This window comes from Zootoca vivipara, chromosome 3, assembly GCF_965207765.1.
Source record: "Zootoca vivipara chromosome 3, rZooViv2.hap1.1, whole genome shotgun sequence".
Lineage (NCBI taxonomy): Eukaryota > Metazoa > Chordata > Lepidosauria > Squamata > Lacertidae > Zootoca > Zootoca vivipara.
In genome coordinates this window covers 115,006,332-115,027,315 of record NC_142586.1, presented here as the reverse complement: position 1 = coordinate 115,027,315, position 20,984 = coordinate 115,006,332, and the positions used below count along the sequence as shown (strand labels likewise).

Sequence of the window (20,984 nt, the reverse complement as noted above, 5' to 3'; positions counted from 1 at the left end):
CCTTCTGCCCTCCGAAAAGACTGACAATTTTCATATAAAAATGCATTTATTTAACTTAAATACTTTATGCCAACAGAAAATGTCCACACTTAAGATCACAGAGGGAAGCAAAATTAAAAGGAATGTTTTAGCTTAAACATTGGTGTTTAATTCATTTATTTATATATATATTTATTATATATATATAGAAGTATTATTTGTATATTAAATCACATACTTCAGGGACATTATTAGAAAAAACAAAAACAAGAATGATATAAAACCTGCCAACTAATCATTACAATAAGAATAACTCTATTAAATAACTGATTAACAAAGGAGGGAGCAGGAACTAGTCAATTTACATCGATACAAGAACGTCCCAGGAATGCGCTAGACAAGGGGGAGATGCTGTGACACAGATACCGGTATGTACAATGTCATTTCAGGCAGAGATATACTGATGCTGGAAAAGGGGACGGTTAACACATTAAAAGCGGCTTCCTTCAGTGATAGTTTGACAAAAACACCAGAGCGTTGTGAGGTTGTGAAATCCTTTCCAACAAAGCTTTGCAGGGACTTTGTGCCAGTGACGATGAAGACGTTGGGATGTGAAACGCAGAAGATTAATTGTGTGTGTGTGTGTGTGTGTGTGTGTGTGTGTGTGTGTGTGTGTGCAGAATAGGCTGTTAAATTAATTAATTTCGCACAGTCAGGGGATCTAGTTAAAGCCAAGACTCAGCCCTGGAGCACACGAATGAATCACATCTCTGAGAATATGCTCTCCGATAGCCAGCCTCTGAAATGAATCACAAAACATCTGAAACGTCTGAACTTTTCAACTGGCAGCGTCAGCCTGCATAACTATTTCTGCAAGGCGCCCTGATTTTTAGTCTGCTGGAGCAAGCGGCTCGTGAAACCGCACCCGCGACACACATTTACTTGGGCGGTGAGTTTTAAAGATAGAGCAAACGATTTACGGCCCCATCGTATTCCCACTCACGTCAGTGGGGTTGCAACAGTGTGGGAGCAGTCTCCGGATCGCGGGAAGAAACAAGGGCAAAAACGTCTCGTCTTGCAAAATGGCAAAATCTTTGGAGAGGCTGGATCACAGAGGCTGCCAGCCTATAGCTGCTTACATGGGAGATGTCCTTGTTAGAGACACAGGATGAGAATCTGCCTGCAGTCTCTGCCCAAGGAAACAGAATTCCTGTTTCACGCATTTCCCCCCTTAAGTTCCAATTTAAAAGACACACATTTTCAGTGCGCAACGCACATGTGCACCGCAAAATGAAACGTGCAAGGCAGGCCTGGAGGGATCTTTCCACTTTCTCATTTTTCTATTGGCAGCAATTTGCATCTTTGAAATTATTATTCCCCATGAAATTTCATCCCCACTTCAGTGCCAATTCCTCTGAAGGAACACAATTTTGCATCCAGTTTTTGACCGACGTACACATTTTGGCAAGCTGTTTCCCCTGATAAAATGTGTTTCTGTATGTTGTTGTTGTTTTTTGCTGAGATACGCGTTTTGTGTGCACTTTCTCTAACATATGCAACAGTGCACAGACTGTTTGGTTGAGGGGTGGGCACTGCAAAATTCAAACTCTTGCACATTTCGAAGGACGAACACGGCTCAGTTTACATATTGGTTCAAGAGCAAATGGGGTAGTTTCTCATTAAAATGAAAACAAACTCAAATTTATCCCCCTTTCCTAGAAGCACCGGTTTGTAGCCTTAAGAAAGAGCCCTGCTAGGTTTCCCAAACTTGGGCCTCCTTTTGTTTTTGGACTACAATTCCCATCATCCCTGACCACTGGGTCCTGCTAGCTAGGGATGATGGGAGTTGTAGCCCAACAACAGCTGGAGGCCCAAGTTTGGGAAACCACGGTTTAGATTCAGAGAAGCATGGGGTGGTTCGACTTGCAACACAATGTCTGCTGCAGATGGCCGGGACATGGAAACCTCTCTCGTTTTCTTGCCACACCGAGAGCGCGGCATCTCGGCATGTTGTGCAAAGCAACGTGAAGCTGGAGGAGTGCCTGGAAATGACAAGCCACACCCAGACCTGACCTGCCACGCTGGGCCTACAAAGAGCCGTTTCACCAGGTGTGGAAATGGCCCAGAGTGGCAGATCAGGGAGTGGTTCGCTTGTCACCCTACCATCTAATTTAATGATTGCTGACCAGGACAAAAAAAAATGATACAGGAGGAGATGAGACAACAGCTCCTCTCCATACTGAAAAAGGATGTTCCAGAGGCACAAAGCACAGGAGCTGTGGTGGGTGGGGGGAAAAGCCCCCCCCCTCAAAGTTACATTTGGAATAAAAGGTTTGGGCAAAAACGTCGCTGCCAAGAGAGTCATTAAGTCAGGCTTCCTCAACCTCGGCCCTCCAGGTGTTTTTGGCCTACAATTCCCATGATCCCTAGCTAGCAGGACCAGTGGCCAGGGATGATGGGAACTGTAGTCTCAAATCATCTGGAGGGCCGAGTTTGAGGAAGCCTGCATTTAGAGTTTGGATTTGATATCCCGCTTTATCACTCCCCGAAGGAGTCTCAAAGCGGCTAACATTCTCCTTTCCCTTCCTCCCCCACAACAAACACTCTGCGAGGTGAGTGAGGCTGAGAGACTTCAGAGAAGTGAGACTAGCCCAAGGTCACCCAGCAGCTGCATGTGGAGGAGTGGAGACGCGAACACAGCTCCCCAGATTACGAGTCTACCGCTCTTAACCACTACACCACACTGGCTCTCAAGTGATGGAATGAGCTGGCTTGGAAGATGGAGCTTCTAGGGAAGGCCAGTTAAGAACATTAGAAGAGCTGGCTGAGTCAGAACAGTGGCCCGTCTACTCCGCAGGGGCCAGTCAGATGCATGTTGGAAACCTGCAAGCAGGACCTGAGCACCAAGAGCCCTTCCTCCTCCTGTAGTTTCCAGCAACTGGGATTCAGAAGCATTGCTGCCTCCAGCTGTGGAAGCAGAGCATAGACATCCTGGCTAGTAGCCATGGCTAGTAGCCCTCTCCTCCTCCAAGAATTTGTCTAATCCTCTTCTAAAGCCATCCAAGTTGGTGGCCACGGCTGCCTCTTGTGGCAGGGAGTTCCACAGGTTATCTATGGCATTCCTTGAAGAAATGCTTCCTTTTATCTGGCCTGAACCTTTCCAACATTCAGCTGCATTGGCTGTCCACGAGTTCTGGCGTTACGAGAGAGAGGGTTTTCTCTCTGGGGGTGTCCACTTTCTCTGTTGCCATCGTAGGGCAGCTACCTGTCTTGGGGGGCGGGGGGGGGGAGAGAGTTGGATGGCCGCCAGGTCACTTCTCTCAGGGCTCTCAGAGAACATCCAAACTTCACCTTGACTAGCAAACAGTCTGCTCTGAAGCACTAGTCCCCCTTGAAAATACCCTAATTCGGTACTTTCTGTTGATGAAATGTAAACAGGGGTTTATAAAAAGTATGCATGGCGAGAAGAAATCTGGGGTAGAGGGAGAAATTTGCTTCCTCCTCCTCCTCCTCCCAGATGAGATCTGGGGGTCGCCAAGCAAAATTAAATGCTTCTCTGCACGAGGCACAGAAAACATTGAGCATTCACTGCTTGAGTCGCCACCATTGCCAGTGACTCGAAGAACCTGAGAAGGGGCATAGGGCAGATTCACAGACGTCTCAAAGGCTTGATTATCTAAAGAGAACCTCCAGGTTAAGAGGCAGTGTATCCCTGAATGCCTGGCACTGGAGTCAAAGAATAACCACGGCTACTAGGTGAGGAGAGTGGTATTATGCTCAAAATCTGCTTGTAGGTTTCATGTTGTCCACCGTGAGAACAGGAAGCTTTGCTCTCTCCCTCTCTTTGCTTTCTCGTTATGGAGAAGACCTGAGTTGGACCCTTTCGCCAGGGAAGGATCCTGCACGAAGCGTCAGAAGAAAAAGGATCTAGGAGTCTTGGTAGACCACAGACTTGACATGAGTCAGCAGTGTGATGCAGCAGCTAAAAAAGCCAATGCAATTCTGGGCTGCATCAACAGGAGTATAGCATCTAGATCAAGGGAAGTAATAGTACCACTGTATTCTGCTCTGGTCAGACCTCACCTGGAGAACTGTGTCCAGTTCTGGGCACCACAGTTCAAGAAGGATACTGACAAGCTGGAACGTGTCCAGAAGAGGGCAACCAAAATGGTCAAAGGCCTGGAAACGATGCCTTCTGAGGAACAGCTTAGGGAGCTGGGTATGTTTAGCCTGGAGAAGAGAAGGTTAAGGGGTGATATGATAGCCATGTTCAAATATATGAAAGGATGTCATATGGAGGAGGGAGAAAGGTTGTTTTCTGCTGCTCCAGAGAAGCGGACACGGAGCAATGGATTCAAACTACAAGAATGAAGATTCCACCTAAACATTAGGAAGAACTTCCTGACAGCAAGAGCTGTTCGGCAGTGGAATTTGCTACCAAGGAGTGTGGTGGAGTCTCCTTCTTTGGAGGTCTTTAAGCAGAGGCTTGACAGGCATCTGTCAAGAATGCTTTGATGGCGTTTCCTGCTTGGCAGGGGGTTGGACTGGATGGCCCTCGTGGTCTCTTCCAACTCTATGATTCTATGATTCTAAGTGAAATTCTCCCTGTGCAGCTTAGTCATTTTGCAGATGTGTGCATAGAAGGCTGACACCCCTGGAAGTCAACCAACTTCACCCTTGCTCTGGAAAAAAAACAACCATGATGCAAAGGTTGCCTTTCACAAGGCACACTTAAGGGATTTCTGTGTTTCCCAAGATGCAGGGCACATGTTGAGACTTGGTGGCAATATTGCATTTTATTTTTTTAAGAAATCATTGAGGTGTCCTCAGGTATCCCTTCTCTTCCTGGTACTGTAAGGCCTCTCTGGGGATCAGCAATCCTTATGACTTATCACTCAAGCATGCACGTTCTCCCAGGGTTTTTCCCACCTAAAACAACAACAACAAAACCCTCACTGCTTTCTACATGAACTATGCTCCCAAGTTTGAAAATATAGGTGCTAAATCAGCCTTTCAAATAAGTCCATTTCTACAAAGGAGTTATTGCAAGACTGATGGTCAGATTTTATGGAGTGGACGAGAGAGGTATCGGTTCCAAAGGGTGAATATTCGTCCTACTAACATCATTTTTAAAAGAAGTTTTGTAGTTGGCGGTAGGTGGGGGGGGGAAGGAAATGTCCTGGTGTACCGGGGATGCCCCATCCCTTTCAACCCTTCTGACGGGCTATTTCTGGCTTCAACCTGAGAAACTATCCCACGGCAGCCCCACAAAAAGGAAGGAAAGGACAGAAAGCTGAGCATAGACTCTATGACGAAGACCTGGAGAGGATCTACACCAGGCACCCCCAAACTGCGGCCCTCCAGATGTTTTGGCCTACAACTCCCATGATCCCTAGCTAGCAGGACCAGTGGTCAGGGATGATGGGAATTGTAGTCCAAAACATCTGGAGGGCCGAAGTTTGGGGATGCCTGATCTACACGCATGGTTTTTAATGTCAAGGGATCATCAAGGAATGGTTTTGATGACTCAGAGGGACACCTGACGTTCTATGTTTTACGTTCATAACACATCTTTGCCTTGTCTATCTTATCACTTAATTTTTAAATGCTTTCTGCTGCTATATTGGTGAAACACTGCTCATATGTCCCCGTGTAGTGTTTTACCTATATATATTTTTACTGCATTCAAACTCCAACACAGAACACACTCAACCCCCCCCCCCACCGCCGTTCCAATGGTATTCAAGGGGCGGTGTTCAGTTTCCCCTAAACTGAAGGAGAGAGAGAGGAAGGAAGAATTAAAATGCTACACCGGAGTGGAGGAGCAGAGTAACCAGCAACCAGTTGGGGATTACTTACATTTGACTGGGGGCAAGGTGAAAAACATTTTAATTGACGAGTATTCCCTGTGTCGATTTAGAGCAGGCACACCCAAACTTAGGCCCTCCAGATGTTTTGGACTACAATTCGCATCTTCCCCAACCACTGGTCCTGTAACTTGGGGTCCTGGGAGTTGTAGGCCAAAACATCTGGAGGGCCGCAGTTTGGGGATGCCTGCTTTAGAATGACATATTTAATATCGTCCCAATAGGGGGAAATGCAGACACTTCGATCCAATGAGAGGGACAGGAATGTTTCCAGATTAAGACGCTCGGGCGGTCAATCAAAAGGTTCCCACGACCCTTTGAAGTGGAACCGAAAGGGCCTTTCCAACTGAAACTTTCCAACTTTCAAAAGGCCTTTCTGAAGTTAAGATGCTCATAATATTTAGGTGCACTCGACAGAGTCTTGAAGCCGAGCAGGCAACGTCCAAGGTGATTTCAGATCAGACGGCTGCGGGGAAGGGGGGGGGAGAGAGAAACCCTGAGGAGAAAGGGCAGAGAGAGGCCAAAGGTGACCCACAGGTTTTTATCGTCCGGCAAAGCCTGTCCTCGGTCAGCCTGCGGAGCCAATTTCTCCCCACACGCCTAAGAAACGCTGTAGCTGTTGTAATAAGTGGCTGTGGCATCGGCAAGGACGGAAATGAGGCTGGTCTCGGAGGAATGGGAGCCGCCCGGTGCCTGAGACACCTGGATGTGCCCGTTGACGACCAGCCCACCGGGCTCCGCATGTCCAGGGGCATTCAGGTACTGGTCAAACTCATTGCGGTCCATCTCCTCCAACAGCTCCGCTTGGCTCAGTTGCTCCAGGCTCTCGAAGTTCTGGTGCTCGGGGGGAGGCGACAGCTGGCCCAGGTGGGGGTGGAGGCCGTGGGGCTGCATGGCCGGGTGGAAAGATGGAGGAGGGTAGTAGTTGCACGAGGGGGGAGCCGAGCAAGCGGAAGAAGCGGGGTGGGTGGCTTGAGAGATGGGCATGTGGCCCAGAGGGCGGCCGCACTGCAGGGAGCCGCTGGCGTACTCCAGAGAGTAGGGGGCCCCGGGCAGATTGGAGTGGCAAGGGTCTTCGGAGCAGGGGGAGGAGAAGAAGCTCTGCTCAGGGTCTATCACATCCAAGGGGGACATCTCTGGAGGGGTGGGCAGGCCGTAGGGGTAAGTGTCCATGGGGGTACCAGCGCCGCTGTTCTGAACCTCCCGGTATCTGCCGAGGCTGGGAAACACCGGACCGGGAGAGTAGTCGGCATGCCCGTCTTTTTCTCCAGCCGCCCTGCCACACCTTCGCTTCTCTGGCGCAGCAGAGTCCTGGTCCCTGGAGAGGTGCCCCAGCAGGAAACCCGGATCCACTCGCTTGCAGATCCGCTTGATCTGCTTCTTCCTCCGTGGCCGGTATTTGTAGTTGGGGTAGTCTTGCATGTGCTGCACCCGCAGCCTCTCGGCCTCTTCCACGTACGGCCGCTTCTGGGAGAGGGTTAGAGCCTTCCAGGATTTGCCTGCGAAGAGAGCAAGGAGGAGGGGAAACCCCTTTAAGGCTGGCACAAAGAGAAAATTAAGCAAAGCATGCATTGCAATGAGCTGGACTCGGCCCACCGGCTCACAGTCACCCCCTGTTAACATCAACTCCCTTTCCAGTCCTCTTCTCTATGTGCCTGTTATAGTCAGAATGTTGGCGTTGAGAATGTAGGCTGCTCGGGACAGAGGACTGCGATCATTTTAAAGTTTCGGCTTATGTTACACCACCAACGCTACGCATTTAACATTGTCTGTTCTGCGCAAATTAATTAATAATAATAACGATTCAGCTCGTTTGGTGCAACCTATTCATTTATTTCATACATTTTATACACCGCTCGGTTGTTTAAAAAAAACCTCAAAGCAGTTTATGAAAAGATGAAATAATAAAAGCGAGAAAAATTCACAGCCATACTTTAAAAAACACACAAAAATCAAAACAGCTGGAAATCACCTCAACTTTCTAAGCATCCGGACCGGCTTGTCTAAACAAGAATGGTTTTTAGCAGGTGCCGAAAAGAGAAAAGCAAAGGCACCTGCTTGATCTCAAGTGGCAAGGAGTTCCAAAGTGCCGGTGCTGCCACACTGAACAATCAAGTTCTTACAAATATGGAACGGGTATTGCGTGGCACCTGATCAAAGCCTTTGAGTGCTGCTCATGTGTTGCTGCCCCCCCCCCGGACCTTTCATGGAGAGGGCACACAAAGAAGGCCCTCAGGGAATGATCACAGGGTCTGGGTCAGTTCATATGGGGAGAGGCGATTCTTTGCACACCCCTGGCAAATGCGACTTTGAGGCTTTATAGGGTGATGTCCAGCGCTAGCTGTACTCAGAGTAGACCTATTGAACTCAATGGACTTCACCGAGGGTACTCCACTTCCACTTGCCATGGTTGCCAAGTGTGCCAGCAGCCTCAGAGCAAACCGACAACCCTCTAAAACCCGCTTCACATCTAAATGTTCTTGAGTGAGCACGCTTTTGCCATCGCCCAACATCTCATTCTCGACACCCAAGTATATCCAGAATTTCGGAAGGGGGCAAAGTCGATGAAGGCGGAGAGATAAATCTGAAATAATTCGGCAATAAGAATGCCGGCGTGTTTATAGCCGGATCAGGGCTAATTTAATTAGCGAGTGCAAATGTAATCAACTGGTTTGTGAGTTGAGAGCACTTTTGTTCCTGGAGTTTTGCTGCGTCAAGGAAGGAAAAAGGAAATGTCAAGGGGCGGTATCTCCACCTCGCAAGGAGCAAAAGCTTTTGTTGGTGAACTTACGCACCTTCGGCCACTCTAATCTGCAGCATCTCAGAAAGAGCATAAGGTGAATTTAGATGCAGCTCAGTGGCAGATCCCAGTTCACTCCCCAGTTTGTATGTTCAGGTAAGGCTGGGAGAGACCCTGGAGAGCTGTTGCCAGCCAGTGTCAACAATACTGAGCTAGATGGACCCATTGGCCTGATTCTGCGTAAAGGAGCTGCCTGTGTTCCTACTATGCACATCAACTTGGTTAAGGACAGATAATCAACCCACCGAAACATGCAAAACCAATCCGAATCTGATGTTTTAAATGCCGAGCGATGCTCCCAGGGGCTGGGAGGAGGGAGGAACATCAAATTTTGCTTGGTTTGGTTAGGATCATAGAATTGTAGAGTTGGAAGGGACCCTGAGGATCATCTAGTCTGGCCCCCCTGCAGTGCAGGAATACACAGTTGTCCCATACGGGAATCAAACCTACGACCTTGGCATTATCAGCACCACACTTCGTTTTAAAGCAAGGATGTTTAGCATGAGCTTGGCGAATCTGTTGCATTTCTATCCTGCCTTGACTTCCCCCCAGATCCTTCTTCTCCCCCAGACTGCAGCACCGGATCATAGCAGAGCAAGCTGCCGTCCAATGCAGATCATGGCAACCTCAGCTCCCTTTATTCCAATGGGTCTACTCTGAGCAGGACTAATGGTAGGCACAACCCAGAGTCTGTGAGCAGCTTTAATCGTTTCTTTCCATCCACCTTCCCCACCCTGTGCCACCTCCCCCCGCCCTTTCCTGATTTTAAGGTGCAGATTCACGGGCAGAATGTCAAGAGGTGCAGTTTTATTATTGGTAAAACCACTTAGCACTGTCAAGTGGCTTTAATTTCTTTTCTTTTCCATTAGCGTTGTGTGCCCCTGGTGAGTTTGTTGTGTGAAGGGATCAATAAATAGTTATATTAATGATAAACATGCTAAGAATTTGCTGGGCTTGGGGAAGCAGGAAGAGAGGTGCACCTGTTGAACTTCTGCCTGCTCTGCATCAAGTTACAGGGGAGAGGAAAAAAACAAAGCGTGGGAGTCCTATTCCTCACACCCCACACCAGTTTCTGCCATTCTGTCGCCCTCCACAGATCCCCCACCAGCTCAAGAAATGTGTTCCAAAAGTCCCAACCCTCCACACTCGCCTTTGAAGACAACCTTACTCGGCTACGAGTGATCGCCAAAGAAGAAGAAGAAGAAGAAGAGTGAGCGAGGTTGAGAGGTTGTGTGAATATTGCTTGTTACGTTGTTTGAAATTTTGCATTACACTGCCTTGTAAGGCCCTCTGATTTTTGTATTGATTTTGTGTTTGTATTAATTCCGTCTTTCTGCGCAAGGGCATTGTTTATATATTTTGTTTGGTAGATCCTGTATACCTGAAGGAGCGTCTCCACCCCCACCATACAGCCCGGACACTGAGATCCAGCACCGAGGGCCTTCTGGCAGTTCCCTCATTGCGAGAAGTGAGGTTACAGGGAACCAGGCAGAGGGCCTTCTCGGTAGTGGCACCCGCCCTGTGGAACGCCCTCCCAGCAGATGTCAGGGCAAGAAGCAACTATTTTACTTTTAGAAGACAACTGAAGGCGCCCCTGTTTAGGGAAGTTTTTAATGTTTGATGCTGTACTGTTTTTAATATTTGGTTGGAAGCCGTCGAGAGTGGTTGGAGAAACCCAGCCAGATGGGCAAGGTATAAATAAATTTATTATTATTATTATTATTATTATTATTATTATTATTATTATTTACACTTAATAAATAATAATAATATGGATTTCATGGCGCTTACTGTGTTTGTACTTATTTATCTATGAAAATTTATCTATTTATTTATTTATGAAAATGGTCAAAGGCCTGGATACGATGCCTTATGAGGAACGGCTTAGGGAGCTGGGTAGGTTTAGCCTGGAGAAGAGAAGGTTAAGGGGTGATATGATAGCCATGTTCAAATATATAAAAGGATGTCATATAGAGGATGGAGAAAGGTTGTTTTCTGCTGCTCCAGAGAAGCGGACATGGAGCAATGGATTCAAACTACCGGTACAAGAAAGAAGATTCCACCTAAACATTAGGAAGAACTTCCTGACATTAAGAGCTGTTCGGCAGTGGAATTTGCTACCAAGGAGTGTGGTGGAGTCTCCTTCTTTGGAGGTCTTTAAGCAGAGGCTTGACAGCCATATGTCAATGCTTTGATGGTGTTTCCTGCTTGGCAGGGGGTTGGACTGGATGGCCCTTGTGGTCTCTTCCAACTCTATGATTCTATGATTTTATCTATTGCAAACCACTCAGAGATCTCAGATAGCAAGCGGTCTACCAATGGAAATGATAAGTGATAGAGAAATGAAAGCCTTGTTAACTGTTGAGCACTTTTGCTCTTTTTTGCTCCCGCACAGCTAGTCTTCTCTAGAACCTGCAAATTAAGTAATGTATAATGTAGATGATATCCAGCTTGCATCATTTATCACCAGCATAAGAGTGCCTGGCATAGACTGGGGGGGGTGGATCTTGTTAAAAAAGCAACTATAGAATTCCCAGTGTTCCAAGGTATTCCTATTGGTGGAAATTTCCTTTGGATGCAGAAATTGTTACTGGGGCTTGATCCTTCGTAACACAGTGTGAGGGAGTGCTGAATGAGGAGTCGAACGGCGAGGGAATCAGGTCTGCAGACAACATCAAGTGACTCACGAGTGCGAAACCTCAAACAGACCGCAAAGAGCCCCCCAAAGATCTCTCCAAACTGGGGGAACAGGCAGCAAAATGGGAGTTTCAGGAGATTCAGCACCCTGAGCTGGAAAGTGGTCCACAGTGGACGAAAATAAAACCAAACCCTAAATGAAAACATGACACTGAACTGGCAGCGATTAAGCAGGAAAGAGATCTTGGGGTCATGACGCCCAAGCTTGAGGGAAATGTCAAGGCAGTGCGTAGCAGCTGTGATAAAGGAAAACCCATGGCAGGAATTATTAGGAAAGGGGTTCCAAGTGGAACCTCTAATATGGCAGAACCTTATATAAATCTCATCTGTAATCATGCTTGGGAAAGTGGGTTGCATTGAAGTAAGTTTTAGTCGAAGAAGACCCACTTAAATTCATGGACCTTTAAGTAAGCCGCATCTTGCTAATTTCGATGCATCGCCTTTTAAACTAACACTGCAGCTTTTGAGAAATCAAATGGAAAGCATCACCGGCAGAAAAAGTTTTCAAGGACAGATATTCCTGCAGATTCCCCCTGCACAACCTTGGAGCAAGTCGTGGCTGTAACCTTACATATGCTTACTTGGAAAAGTAAATGCAATTGAAAGCAGAGGCATTTATTTCTAAGTCAGCCTGGTTAGGGTGAGGCAGTGCAAACCTGAAACACTGATGCGAATATTTAAAAGTTCCTTGTGCCCTATTTAAAACTGGTCCTGACTGAATGCTTAATGCACCTTTCAGTGGAATTTGCTTCTAACGGACACATAAACTTAGGATAACTGGCTTAAATGGTTACTTCTAGAGGTGCAGAAACATTAAAAAGTATTCAGCGATGGAAACTGTGAGCTGGCTATTCATTACCACTTTCCCACATCGGATTTTAAATTAATCCCAATTTTTATTGTAAATAAAATTATTGTTTTGAAAGGGAAAGTGTCTCTCTGCGTCTCCCCAGAAAGAGAATGAATTCAGATCAAGGAGTTGCGGGTGTAACAAACCTTTGGTATTTGTGCTTGATACGGGATGTGCTGATTTGCTTTGATTTAAGTGTTCAATATGTTCGTGCTATCTTGATTTTATAAGTGGTTTTTTCCCCCTTGTTGCTGTTGAACTTTAATTTTTTTAAAAAATGTTTTAGCAAAATGTATTGCTTTAGGCACTTTTTATGTAGAACATGGCTAGGAAGATGATAAATAAATATTTATTAACATGTAGTGCTCACCCCCTTGGCAAAACAAAAACCAAAAACCAAAACCAAAACCTGGAGATAATACCTTTTCTCCTTAAACTTTTGATTGACTGTTTGCTGATCCTTGTTCTTAATGTGTTTTGTTTTTTTGTTATTGTTGCTTTGTGTATTTTTTTAAAAAAATATCATTGCATCTGTTTCTGTGTAAATGCGTCTATAGTATAATATTTACTCTTTCTTTATGTTTTTAAATATGTTGCCAGTGGCTTGGAGACCTTTCTGCTTAACTGAGGGACTCGTGAGTTTAATAGACAATGACTATACAGATATGAATAAGTACATCACAGCTGTTGTGTTGTTTTTGATTTAATTATACGTGATTTAAATATTCTTCATTCCTTTTGAAAAAAATATCCAGCAGTATTCTTCTTGGTGTGCTGTATCCAACATTAAAACCAAATTTACATGCCCTATTTATTGATTTAAAAATAAATAAAGCTGCAATTTAATTTCCTAGATAAAAGTATACAGTATGTCTATTCTTCCCTCCTGCCCTTTAATAACTACTTCGGGAAGAAAACAGAAAGACGCCTATCAGAGAGCTTTCAAAGTTTTCCAAGCACCTCCCCTAAAATATGTACCATGTTGTTTATATTAGGTCGCTGACACTTTTCAGAACAATACAGAACATAGCTAAGAAACATTCCCCCCCCCCCGGATTTATTGTGTGCATTTGCGACACGTCAAGTTAGCAGTAGCCTAAACTTTAGGACATTCCCCCCAGCTTTATTCCGGGAAAACTGATCTCATTATGCCCAACGGGTTATTTGCAAAGGTGAGCTTTTAATCATAAAAAGGCACGGTCATTTATTTATTTAGCTTTAATTTTATTTTGGCGGGGGTAGGGGGATTAGGGAGGCATCTTTTAAACTTTCGCACGGTTTTAAAGCAGTTTTAAGCAATAAAATAAAATAAAATAGGGCGACGCGTGCAAAAAAAAACAACAACCCACCATCCTCGCGCTCTCAGAAACCTTTCCCCTCACTTTTTTTTTTAAAAAAGATGTCGAAATCTGATAACTTTGTGAAAAAGAAAGCGACTCGACTCCTTTTCACCGGCTTTTCCCGATTCCGAGATACTAAGGCCCCGATCCGATAGGTTGAGCAAACCGCAGCAGACGGGAAATCCGGATGGATTTTTCCCACCTAAGAACTTCTACTGTAAAGGGACCCGCTTCGGAGCGACTCCTGAGCGCGCCGACCAAACCCCATCACTTCAAAGTCCCCATCGACTCCAAAGCGACAGCTAAACCCGGGGTTCTTTTATCGATGTTTTTGATGGGAACTGCTGAACTGCAGCCGGATCAGGCCTTTCCTCCTTGTTAAAGGCCGCGATCTCAGCGCCTTTGGGCAGTCACCCCGCACCCTGAACCGATTTTTACGCGCAGAAAGGCTTTTTACGCACAGAGCGCCGGCTAAATCAGACGGTCTGCAAAGCAAACTGTGAGATAATAAAAACATAGAACCGACTGTTAAAACTTTAAAAAAGTAATCAAACCTAAAAAAAACTTTCAAAAAACAAAACGCGAATAGCGAGATGCGCTCTTTCCCGCACTCCTTGCTCGCTCATTCCCGCGTCCGCCTTACCCAACATCTTGCTCAGCTCGGCGTTGTGCAGATCCGGGTTCTGGACAGCCAAGCGCTTCCTCTCGTCTTTGGCCCACACCATGAAGGCGTTCATGGGGCGTCGGATGCGGCTTTCGGGGGGGCCCTTCTCGGGCCGGCTCCCTCCGACGGCGCCGGCGGATACTGCGCCCCCGTCGGGCAGCTCCAGCGTCTCGGACCAGGCGTATGAACCCAGCAGCGAAGCCATGCCAGGAGGGCGGCTGGCGGGTCTCGAACCGGCGAGTCCCGGGCAGGCGGGCGCGCAAGCGGGCGACGTCCCCCTCTATCTACTGCACTACGCTCCGGCAGGCGCCCTCCTCCGCCCGGCCGCGCTCTATTTATGAGCTTCCTCCCGGGCCGCTTGGGGAGGGACCGGCTCCGCCTCGGGCGCGCCCTGCCTGCCTCGCTGGAGGAAGAGAACGCGGGGAGGGGTAGGAGGGCCTGGCGCCGTCGGGAGGGAGGCGTGGGGAAGGGACGCGGGGGTCCTCCAGGGCTCGCGCAGCTTCTTTTCCAATCATTAAGTGGGTGGGGGGACGCATGGGGGACAGTGTCCCTGAGCACGTGCAGAACGCCCCTCTTTTCACAGCCGGACTGGACTTTATTAGGGTATATGTGGAGCCAGGAGGACAGTACCCCAGAGCAAGTGCAGAGCGCCCCTCTTTTCACAGCTGGGCTGGATTTTATTAGGGCATATGTGAAGCCAGGAGGACAGTAGCCATGAGCAAGTGCAGAGTGCCATTGAGTAGGTGCAGTGTTTTCACTGACTGGGTTCAACTCTGGAACACATCCAGTTGCATGGACAGGAGAACAGTGCCCCTGAGCATATGCAGAGTCCCTTTCAACCACCTCTGAGCAGCCCCGGAGAATCCTCACACCTGTTGGTCTGGTGTAGATTCAGAACATGAAAGAAGGGTCTCCACCACCCCGTGGAGCAAAATGGGATAGTTAGGGCTGGAAACATTTTCAAACCATTTTGACACTCTTCTTACAACATGCATAGAATCATAGAATTACAGAGTTGGCCAAGGGGCATCTAGTCTAAATCCGTTCAACGCAGGAATCCCAAGACAGAGACAGACCAATCTCTAGGTGCTTGGCCTTCACTTTGGGACATGGTCTTTAATTGGAAACTGGTCTAAGGTTCAGTCTCCCTCACCTCCAGGAAGGGCCGGGTGAGAAATCTCGCCTGAAATCCTGGAAAACATTTTCGAGCACCCCTGCCCACACACCAGGTAAGGAACAGAGAAAACTTTAAAAAACGTTGACGTTATTGCAGAATAAACTAAAACAGCAAGCGGTTACAGTATATGAAATAACAAAATCACAAGCACACTCCGCCAAATATCAAATGGAATTTAAAAGGCGAAAGGTTTATATGATCTGAGAAGAAGCCAGAATATTATCAAATGGAATTTAAATACACCACCACCCACAATGAAGAACGAGAACTTTCTGACAGCAGGAACTGTTTGACAGTAGAACGGTCTCCCACAAGAGGTGGTGGAGTCTCCTTCCTTGGCGGTTTTTAAGCAGAGGTTGGATGGCCATCTGTCATGGATGCTTTAGCTGAGATTCCTGTAATGCGGGGAGTTGGTCTAGATGACCCTTGGGATCCCTTCCAACTCTAAGATTCTATGATTCTATAGGCTCAATGTTGTTGGATTCACCCCCCCCCCCGAGCTATCATCAGCCACAACCGCTAGTCTGCATCAGTTGCTAAAACATGGGCAAGATTTTCTGCTGATGAAACACTCTTCTCAGGAGGCAGGCTGGTGCTGATGGGAATTTTAGTCCAAATCAACTGGATGGTTCCATTTTAGCAAAGGTTATGTATATATGTGTGTGTGTGAGAGAGTATGGGTTTTCTGAAAGCAGGAAATGAAAAGGAAGTAAGGGTGCAAAAGTCCTGATGCCAAGGGCCGTGGAGAGATTAGCAGTACCGTATCTGAAAGACTCCAGCTGCGATCTGCCCTGAATCCAAGCTAATTTACCTAAATACTCAGTTCAGTGAGTCCATAGCTGCCAAGTTATCCCTTATTTTAAGGGATTTTCCCTTATGCTGAATAGGCTTCCTCGCGAGAAAAGGGAAAACTTGGCAGCTATGGGTGAGTCTGTGTCTTGCTTGTGGGCTTCCTAAATAAAAGGTGGCAGTTGGGATTCAGGATGTTGTACTACTAGACAGATCTTTGAGCATCAGCCTGATGCTTTTAAGTAGATAGAACTTTGCAGAGAAACCGTAGGAAAAGAGATCTCTGCCCCATAGAGCTTACATATTTTGAGAGAGGGAAAAACAACAAAAACAAATGTGAGAGGCAAAAGGTAACAAGGGCTTCTATTTAGTTGGAGAAGACAACATCCAAGGATGTCTGGCCCTTAACGTTCAGCTCTGCTCATTCCAGCTTGCCCACACGATCACTCAATCCATCTTTTCTTGATCGGTTCGATTAAACCCAAATTCAACAGGATTCATGCTCAGGTCGCCATGTCATGGAGCTGTAAGCCAAATCTTGCAGTTTGATTTCCAGACCTTGGAACCTGATGTTCACTCTTGTGGTTTTGTGCAAAAACGCTCTCCTTCCCATAAGACAGCAGCAGGGTGGAAGAAGAAGAAGAAGAAGAGTTTGGATTTGATAGCCCGCTTTATCACTACCCTAAGGAGTCTCAAAGCGGCTAACAATCTCCTTTCCCTTCCTCCCCCACAACAGACACTCTGTGAGCTGAGCGGGGCTGAAAGACTTCAGAGAAGTGTGACTAGCCCAAGGTCACCCAGCAGCTGCATGTGGAGCAGCGGAAACACAAACCCGGTCCCCCAGATTACGAGTCTACCGCTCTTAACCACTACACCACACTGGCTCTCCACACTGGGTGGAGGAGTGTTGCGGGATGTCAAGGTCTTCGTCTGCAGAGAATCAGGGCCCCCATTTTTCTCTTGGGGAGCCCCACCTGATGAGTGATTAAACCAAAGTGGGCATCACCTGTGGATTCCTCAGTCAGGAGGGAACTTTCAACTTATCGTATCATCAGCTGAGGCCAGTCTTCTGACTGCAGGTGCAATTGCTTGAAAATCTTCCCCTGCTAACCCTCCCAGGTAGGAGCGGGGAGGAGGAAACTCTCTGTGCACAGATTGAATGGTACAGATCTATATACATACATATATAACTGTGTATTATTAGGATCATTGCGATCATGGTGGTTGTTACTATTTTATGCTATTTTATTTCTTCTCTCTTTCCTGATTTCTTTCCCTATTCTTCTGCATTATTTCTTTCCAGATTAGTTATTGTAGAAGATGTTGGGAAGCCTTTAATAAAAATGGTTATTGCAAAAATCTTCCCCTGCTTAATTAATGGAAAGAATTATGACCATTCACGAGTTGTGATGTCCCTAGTTTATCCCTACACACCTCTGCAGCTAGATTGTGTTGATAGCAACTGGAGATCTGTTTCCCGCACAGGAGGGTTGAAATGCTTTTTTAAAAAAAACAAGTGTGCATGTGTGGGTTTTTTTTTTTTTTGAGGGGGCGGGGACAAGTGATTTCCACATGTTTACAATGCAGCACTGGAAAAAATTGGTGGGTGGATTAAAATGTGCTCGAGAAAATGTACTTCTGCTCACAGGTAACACAATATGTTGCGGTAAACTGTAAGGCCGCCTTTGTGTAGGACCATAAGTTAAGAAATTGCCAGAAATGGCCTTATATCGGTGCAACATTCACAGCGTACACTGCAAGCACTGTGATGCCACTTCAAACAGTCAATGCATTCCCCACCCCCCACCCCAGAATCCTGGGAGCTGTAGTTTGTTAAGGGTGCTGGAAGTGTTTATGAGACCCTCACCATTCCCCTCCTAGAGCTACAACTCCCAGAGTTCCCTGTGAAAAGGGACTGGTGGGTCTGAGGGCAGAAGCCCTGGGAAGGGACTAGGGGCCTTCTAACAACTCTCAGTACCCTTAAAAACTACACTTCCCAAGATTCTCTGGGGAAAGCCATGATGGTTTTAAATGTACCTTAATAATAATTTATTATTTATACCCTGCCCATCTGGCTGGGTTTCCCCAGCCACTCTGGGCGGCTTCCAACAGAAATATTAGAATACACTAATTTCTTAAAGATTAAAATCCTCCCTAAACAGAGCTGCCTTCAGATGTCTTCTAAAAATCTGGTAGTTGTTTTTCTCTTTGACATCTGATGAGAGGGCGTTCCACAGGGCGGGTGCCACTACCGAGAAGGCCCTCTGCCTGGTTCCCTGTAACCTCACTTCTCACAGCGAGGGAACCGCCAGAAGGCCCTCGGAGCTGGACCTCAGTGTCTGGGCAGAGTGATGGAGGTGGAGACGCTCCTTCAGGTATACCATAAATGCATGGTGTGAATGTGGCCAGGTCAGGCAATGGGTGCATTTAGCAGTGTGTGCTTTCTGGCAGCAGTTTTTTTGCAACTTTACCCTGGAGAGGGATTGAACCTGGGACCGTTTGTTTTTGCATGGAAAGCATGAGCTCTGACACAGAGTCATAGAATCATAGAGTTGGAAGAGACCACAAGGGCCATCCAGTCCAACCCCCTGCCAAGCAGGAAACACCATCAAAGCATTCTTGACATATGCCTGTTAAGCCTCTGCTTAAAGACCTCCAAAGAAGGAGACTCCACCACACTCCTTCGCAGCAAATTCCACTGTCGAACAGCTCTTACTGTCAGGAAGTTCTTCCTAATGTTTAGGTGGAATCTTCTTTCTTGAAGTTTGAATCCATTGCTCTGTGTCCACTTCTCTGGAGCAGCAGAAAACAATCTTTCTCCCTCCTCCATATGACATCCTTTCATATATTTGAACATGGCTATCATATCACCCCTTAACCTTCTCTTCTCCAGGCTAAACATACCCAGCTCCCTAAGCCGTTCCTCATAAGGCATCGTTTCCAGGCCTTTGACCATTTTGGTTGCCCTCTTCTGGACACGCTCCAGCTTGTCAGTATCCTTCTTGAACTGTGGTGCCCAGAACTGGACACAATACTCCAGGTGAGGTCTGACCAGAGCAGAGTCTCCTCATATCCCCTGCCAATGCATGTAAAACCACATTTCGCAGAGAGGTTCATAGAATCGTAGAACTGTAGAAGTTGAAGGGACTCCCAAGGTTCATCTAGTCCAACCCCCTACAATGCAGGAAACTCAGCTAAAGCATCCATGACAGATGGCCATCCAACCTTTCTTTAAAAACCTTCAAGGAAGGAAAGCCCACCACCTCCCAAGGGAGATTGTCAAACAGCCCTTACTGTCAGAAAGTTCTCATTCTTCATTTTGGGTGGGGTATTTAAAATACAGTATGATATTCGGTGAAGCATGATTTAATTTTGTATAATGGTTTACTGTTTTTATTTCATTCCACAACTCTGTCATACTGTACTGTTTTGTTTTTTTAAAAAACAAGTTTCTACCTTGAGCCCTAGGAAGGGGTAAGGGATACAGGCAGATTAAGTGACAAGGCAGACAAATTGGTTCACTAATTGGCCAGGCTTGGTTTGGCCACTAAGCCCATTATGTCATCAGGGGGCTCACCCTTTATTGGGGAGGTGACTGTTCATGTCCTGGGGCTCCTATTTATCAAAGCTGCAATGTCTAATCCATTTACCTAGTGAATTAATCAACTAGAAAACTTTTGTTGATTGAATAATGATTTTAACTTACGAAGCTGAAGGCTTTGATTCTATTGTGTCTGAAGCAGTATGGAATGAAGGCGACACTTTCCGTCTGAAATTCGGGGTGGACCTGAATATGGCTTCACCTTATCTCTCATTTCTTTGCACAATCACAAAAGGCTATTTTAGCAATCGCTAAATTGAATGGCTATTTCAGTGTCAGTTGAAATCTGTTGACCTGCTGATGGCTCCTGTTTTGCTCTAAAGCAGGGATGGTCAAACTTTTACGGCTGGAGGGCCACAGCGCCTCATGGGGGCCACATCCGAGCGGTTGATGGGGCCAGAGGCAAAAAGGAGGCAGAGCAATGGAAGCAACTCTGTTTCTCTCTTGTGCTGTTGCTTGCATGGAAAAATACAGGTCTAACAAACACACAACCAACTTGCCTCTATATTTCACCCAGGCAGGCGTGAGGCATTATCTCAGTTCAAGGACTCATCATAGAATTGGAAGGGACCCTGAGGGTCATCTAGTCCAGCCCACTGCAATGCAGGAATATTTTTGCCTAACATGGGCCTTGAACCCACAACCCTGAGATTAAAAGTCTTTTGCTGTACCGTCTGAGTTGCAGTTCAGGCCAAAGCACAAGAGGAAGAATCAGAGCAGGAGCAGAGAGGGGCATGGCATTGAGAGGGTGTGTTTTCTGCTTTAAAGGGCTCATTGCACATGCTTCTTCCTTAATGCCAACCTGATGCCCTCCAGATATTTTGGACTACAATTCCCATTGCGGCTGGGCTGGCGGGAGTTGTGGTTCAAGGTACCTTGCAGGCAGCAGGTTGGCGAAGACTTGACTTAATGGTGAATCCTTAACCACCGAGTACCAGAGCTTCCAACATTTATAAAGCCATACAATACGTGCTTAAAAGAAGTGAGTTGTGTTGCATTCAACAGGGTTTTTACGCTCAGTCGCAGATCACCAGCTTTAAATGGACTGAGCATTGGATCAATTGACTGGAATTCACAGAATCGTAGAGTTGGAAGGACCAGTTAGTTAGCCCAACCAGCTGCAATGCAGGAATATGAAGGCAGCTTTCCCATACGGGGATTGAACATGCAACCTTGGCCTTATCAGCACCATAGTCTAACCAATGGAGCTATCTAGCCAA

General features: G+C 46.6%; 1 protein-coding gene and 1 long non-coding RNA gene across 3 annotated transcripts; one reads left to right on the top strand and one right to left on the bottom strand.

The window, feature by feature from the left end:
- Nucleotides 1-27: 27 nt before the first annotated feature.
- Nucleotides 28-14,521, bottom strand: LOC118082966 (transcription factor SOX-7). Of its 2 annotated transcripts, XR_015949242.1 has the most exons (3): nt 14,177-14,521; nt 1,866-7,345; nt 28-1,732 (listed from the first exon to the last, which is right to left on the bottom strand). XR_015949242.1 is itself a non-coding variant. In XM_035110869.3 (2 exons), exons 1-2 carry the CDS (start codon nt 14,400-14,402, stop codon nt 6,447-6,449), a joined length of 1,125 nt encoding a protein of 374 aa, XP_034966760.1. In that variant the 5' UTR covers nt 14,403-14,521; the 3' UTR covers nt 28-6,446. The 2 variants fall into 2 exon arrangements, 1 of the variants encoding a protein (XP_034966760.1); XM_035110869.3 differs by having other exon boundaries at nt 28-7,345.
- On the top strand, nt 8,658-10,415 carry LOC148686477 (uncharacterized). Its single transcript, XR_015949252.1, has 4 exons — nt 8,658-8,742; nt 9,199-9,318; nt 9,743-9,873; nt 10,017-10,415. It is a non-coding gene; the product is annotated as an uncharacterized LOC148686477 (long non-coding RNA).
- Nucleotides 14,522-20,984: the final 6,463 nt, after the last annotated feature.